General features: G+C 47.2%; 1 protein-coding gene across 1 annotated transcript in view; it reads right to left on the bottom strand.

Moving 5' to 3' along the window:
- The window catches only part of LOC146810794 (gamma-aminobutyric acid receptor subunit beta-2), an 825,060-nt gene extending 824,907 nt beyond the window's left edge, over positions 1–153 (bottom strand). The window contains exon 1 of the mRNA XM_085617826.1: positions 16–153. Coding sequence (XP_085473952.1) covers positions 16–95 — 80 coding nt within the window. The 5' untranslated portion in view covers positions 96–153. The remainder of the gene's footprint in view (positions 1–15) is intronic.
- Between the last annotated feature and the right edge of the window lie 5,953 nt (positions 154–6,106).

The raw sequence follows: 6,106 nt of genomic DNA on the forward strand, positions 1-6,106 counted from the left end.
GCCTCATCCACTTACCTCTGAGCACACACCACTGCCAGGAACAGGGGGAGGAAGGACCACACGCCGGCGTAGCCCTTTCTCCTGACTCTCCACATGCCTAGAGCTTTTGATATGATTTAAGGCTTTCGGCGAAGAGAAGAAGAGATCCAACTTATTCTGGCCAGTGCAGTAATTCTAATGTGAGGCGCATGCGCACGCCTCAGCACAACATCAAAAGGAGCAGTGGTGGTGGTGGCGGCTGCTGCTGCTGATGGAAGAGAGGGGGCACATTTTTTCTCCCTCTCTCCTCTAGCAGGGAGAAGGGGAAGGGGAATTAAAGGGGAAGAAGGAAGCCCGTGGCAGGAAATAAATAAATAAGTGCAAGTCACCTCGCAGAGGGGGGATCCGCTGTCATGTAGGGATGCCTGTGGTCCCGGGGATTTGCATAGTGAGAGTCTGCCCAGCCCTGTGGGTTGCTTGCCGCTGATCTCATCCCTCGCATCTGTGCCTCTCTGGACAGTCCACCCTGAGATGCGCTAAGCGCCCGCCGGCGCGGGATGCAGGCTGAGGACGGACACGGACAGGCTGCCTGCTTTCAGGGGCAGTGGAAGCGGGGCAGAAGTGGACTCGAGGAGTTTGGGCAGGTACACGCGAATGTGCAGTGCCTTTGGACATTGGAATCAGTGCACCGGGGCCCACAATGCACCTTGAAGCTGAGGCACGCGCGTTCCTGCCACACACGTGTTTTTAAGGCTAGTGTATCCTGTCTCCCGCTCTATTTTACAGCCGAAAGTGGTGTTTCTTCCGCCCCCGTTACAGGTGGGAGCTGGTGTGGGTGAAGCATGCTTCACCAGTACATTGACGAGGCAGGACAGGTGAGTAACTGTCCCTGGATCACTTGAAGAAGGTGCGCCAAGGTGGGATCACTGGATCCCTCGAGGAGGTCTGAAAGGTGCGCAACAGTCCTGGATCGCGTGAAGGAGGTGCACTGCCTCGTTTCGTGTAAGAATCACGCTCACAAACGTCCTTCGTGCATTTGGGGGCTCTAGGACATGGCACTGCACCAATTTCGTTTGCGTGTTGCAACAGGTAATATTACTCGTTGTAGGTTTTTCCCCACACCTCACTACTGCTGCGTTTAAGCACTGTAGGGAACTCGTCTCGCCAGTGCCAAATTTAATCACACCCAATTCTCCAACCTCGGAAGGACAGCAGACCACATCGGCTGGCAGGGATTCAAACTCAAGACTTGCAGACCCCATCTTATGTCATAACTCACTGAGCCTTCCTGCCACCTCGTGCCTCTGTATCCACAATCCGCATCTGGAGGCTGCACCACAAATGCCTGTGGCTGAAAGCATGGCAACTCGAGAAGACGATTCCTCGTCGCCATTGCAAGAAAAGTAACCCCTGCACGGTTGTTCGTCTTATAAAAATGATTTACATTGCTTCAATGACATCACAGCTGTAGCAAGGATTCAAGCTATCGACTTCGAAAACAGGACGTTCTAATTTGCCAGTGATATATGTATTTGTTATTTATTTGTAGTGGTCATATAGCGCCGAACTAGCCCTCGGGGTATCCAGGCACTGGACATACAACTAGAAAAGGAAATGTGAAAGTTTTATTTTTGAGAGGGTGGAAACGAGAATATAGAGAAACAGTCAGGGAGATGCATTAATATAGTTATAGCACACCAAACAACCATATACATTATTACAATTCACTTCCATTGGCTCTGTTAGCATTGCCGTCTCTACAACCTTTCTCTCCCTCCCAGTCCCAGCAATAGTTCTCTTAAAGTGACTTCGGAGTTACACCCCTCCCACCACTCATCACAGCTCATTGCTCTCCACCGAGCCAACAGCAGCTCGTCCAACAACGGTCCACCTCCAGGGCCTCCACAGGGTGAAAGGTCACCTGTGAGCAACGGCTCAGATCGCTTCTACGCGCCATTATTCTCAACACGCCTGCAGGGCGGTGTAAGGTTGACTTTAAGAACGGAAAGAGTGACGGCGGCTCCCTGAAGTGACAAGGCCAAGGAAATGGCCGTGACGGAGAGATGTCAGTGACGACGAAGCCTTGTTGTTGCCATGTAATGGTGCCAGCCCAGCCGGGAGCACCGCGAGGAAAGAAAGGACCCGCACCGGCATTGACACCTCCCCTCGGTGCTGGGAGACCCCTCCCCGCCGGCGTTTGTACTCACTGGTGCTCACCCTGTCCGTAGCTGCGCATTACTCCCACCTTGCACTGAACATCGTACGCGGTGCCGGATCACCACCTGTCTCTTGACAAGACCACCGCTGGCATATGGTGAGCACCCGCAGCATCTCGTGGCCCACAGGGCCCTTCAATACTGACTTCTGTGGTGGGGGCTATTAACAGATCCGAGACGTGTGAACGCTGCTTGCAGTGCGGGTGTGTTTCGTGTGGCCAAGGAAGCTTGGAAACGTGTTCTCATTACTATGTGAGATCAATAGTTCATGTTACTGTGGGGAGCCATTAAAACATATTTACTGTGTCGGGCCATTGATGTGGGCTTTAACTCTCTTTACTGAGTGAGATTTTTAATGCTACTTACTGTGTGGGGCCATTACAGCTAGTTACACCGCGGGCCTATAAAGCTAGTTACATCCTGAGGCCTTTAAAAGGTGAGGTATTCCTTCTGGTTACTGTGCTGGGACATTACATTGGGTTATTGAGTCGGCTATTAAATACCATTAGTGAATGGGACAGTTAATGCTAGTTCATGTGAGTGAATATTAATGTACACTTGCTGCCTGTGGGCACTGATGAATGTAATGCCATGTGCCATTGAGACATATACAACCTGAGGTAAATGATGCAAGTACAGCCTAGGACATGGGTATCTAGTTAGGTCATAGAGGGATAGATCCGTAACCATTAATTCTAATAGATTTGAAGGAATTAATTCAGTGAAACTAATTTGCCTGGAAAAAAAATCTGCATAGATCAGACCTCCTGGACCTATGTTGTACACCCCTGATCAAAGACCACTCATGCACTTGCTGTCTGTGACCATGAATGTTACTTCCTTTGCCACTGACGCATGTTGGAATCGGGAGAAGACAGTTTAGGAAAATTGATTCCTAGTACTAACTGGTGTAATGGATTCATGCAGTGTATTCACAGAATCTCTTTCCTTTTAGTTCATCTGAGAGTAAGCATCACAGACGGGCAATGCTATGTCTACTGAGATGTAAGGAAGATGCAAGATCATGTTTATACATCCAAAGTGTTTTATTTGGGTCAATTTTTTTTTCAATTGGTTGTTAGACCTGGCATTCTTGGCGTGGTTTCCCCTGACTTTTTGTCTCTACCTCCTGTATTTTTGACTGTGTGCTGGATTCCGGTTTTGCTGGTTTAGGTACTCTGGGCAATTTGCCACTGCTGATCAGTGCCAAAGTGCAAGTGCTCCCTATGTAAATTGTAATTCTGATTGGGTATCCATGATTGTCATAAATTATTTATGGGTAATTCCTCAGTAAAGTGCACTGTATGTGCCCAGGGCCTGTAAATCAAATGCTACTAGTGGGCCTGCAGCACTGATTGTGCCCCCCCCCCACCAGTAGACCTTCAAATGTGTCTCAGATCTACCACTGCAATGTCTGCACTTGCAGTTTCTAACTGCCAGGTCAACCTGGCAAGTGCACCCACTTGCCAGGCCCTAACCTTCCCTTTTCTTACATGTAAGTCACCCCTAATGTAGACCCAAGGTACCCTTAAGGGCAGGGTGCAGTGTATGTTAAAGGTAGGACAGATACTGGTGTGTTTTACATGTCCTGATGGTGAAATACTGTGTATTTCTGTTTTCACTATTGCGAGGACTAGCTCTCCCATAGGCTATTATTGGAGCAGCCTTGTAACATTTTACAAGTGAAACTTTCAATTGGGAACAGCTATAGATTTGGAGTTTAGGCTCTCTGAACTAAGAATTTAATAACATACCTTTTAGTAAGGGTGGTTTTTAAATTGTGTGTTTAAAAATGCCACTTTTATAAAGTGGGCGTTTTCTTGTTTAACCATCCTGTGTGCCTCTTCCTGCTTGTGGATTCACCGTCTGGTTTTAGACTGATAGGGGCTGTTTGTGCATACATACACTCCAGACACTCGCATAAAGGGAGCTGAGGTGTTTCCTACGGATGTATGACGTTACAACGCATGCTGTTACAACGAAAGTTTTACAACGCGAGTGCATTTACAACGCAGGACATTACAACGCAAGTCTTTACATCGACTTGCACTAGATGGCGTGCTAACATTAAAAAAGTGTAATTTACTTTTCCAACTCCAGTCCACGTAACAGTAGGGAAGGTGTTGGGATAGTAAACTACACTATTTTTAATGTTAGCACGCCATCTAGTGCAAGTCGATGTAAAGACTTGCGTTGTAATGTCCTGCGTTGTCAATGCACTCGCGTTGTAACAGTTTCGTTGTAATGGTAGTGCGTTGTAAAAGTTGCGTTGTAAAGGTTGTTCCCCGTTTCCTACATATGCTGATGGGTCATCTAGGGCTAGAGCGGCGGAAGGAGTTGTCATTTACACTTGAATAGGCTGTGGCTGCTCTGCACAAGATTGTCTCCACCTCCTGTAGTGAAACTGGACCAGGGATGACAGAACTGGTTTTACTGAGCAAGAAAGACTTTCTGAACAAATACTTCAAAGGGTAAAAGGGGTATAAGTATTAGACCTAAAACCCTAGAAATTTAGATCACTTCTGGAATCAAGAGGAAACTCTTCCAAGGAGAAGAGCTGAAGAGCTGTGAGGAGGAGACTGTCCCTTTGCTGTGTGTTGCTTTGCTGGGTTGGCCTGCAGTTCCTGCTTCTACCAAGGAGAGTACAAATACTGGTCTTTGCTGTGAAACCTGCTTGAGCAGAGTCTCCAAGGGAGTGTGTCTGCTTGTCTCCCCATGTGAAGTCTCGGGGGCAGAAAGACTTCACCTACAGCCATCTTGGACTGCTGGGAGTTCTCACCTGCCTGGATATGCCTTTTCCAGTTCTGTACCCCTGAAGGTTGTTCCTGCCACAGAAAGCTGTGAAGAAATCTACAAAATCAACACTTTCGCTCTTCTTGTGACTGAGTTTTCTGACGCAGCACTGCCGTGCGAGGAAATTCTCGACACACCACCTTGTGTGGCCAAAGAAATTGATGCAGCACCTGCCTGTGGCCCAAGATGCTGCCGTACACCGACTCCAATGCAGATCCCGCTATGTGGCTAAAAGAATCGATGAATTACCAGTCAGCGACTATGGAAATCCATGGAGTGCTTGAATTTTCTAACGCATCGCACCTGTGGGGCAAGTTTTACCAACGCAACATCCGCAGACCAGAATTGCCCGGGAAATTGAAGTATCCCAGCCCCCTACAGTCTGGATTTGATGCATCACTTTTCTTGCATGCAGCAGAACTGTTGCATCGCCTCCCCGAGGACTCACAAACTGATGCATCACTGTGTTTTTGAGGCTTCCCTCCACTGCAGCTGTTTTCCTTTGTGGATTTTGACGCATTTGAGGTATTTTGTGTAAAACTCATTCATACATAGATTTCTATGGACAGAATTGCTTGAAACCTTTTAAAAAGCCATATTTTGAGTTGGGTATGTTGGATTTTTGTTATTTTGGTCTTGTTTTGTTTCGATAAACATACTTTATTTCTCTAAACTGGTGTGGTGTCCATTTGTAGTGTTTTCATTGTGTTACTGTCTGTGTTTTGTACAAATACTTTACATATTGCCTCTGAGATAAGCCTGACTGCTTGTGCCAAGCTACCCAGGGATGAGCAGGGGTAATCCTAGGTGTGTAATCCCCTTATTCTGACTGGAAGGAAGGGTCCCAACTTGGACAGGGTGCAAGCCACTGCCAAGTAGAGACCCCCATTTCTAACATTGTTGCTTAGGCCAAGTCAACTTTACTATTACTGTACACACTTTTGATGCTATCAGAAAAAATGTTTTGGGCCTCTGCATTCTTTCTAAATTGCACATAGTTTGCCAATCTCAACTGACTAATTAGGCAATATTCATTGGTAATTTGCACTAAATGCTTTAGGTGAAGTGACTGCAACGGGTCAATTTAACCCAGGGGATCTGATAGGAGAATAGAACAG

Source organism: Triturus cristatus, chromosome 7, assembly GCF_964204655.1.
Source record: "Triturus cristatus chromosome 7, aTriCri1.1, whole genome shotgun sequence".
Taxonomy (NCBI): Eukaryota; Metazoa; Chordata; class Amphibia; order Caudata; family Salamandridae; genus Triturus; species Triturus cristatus.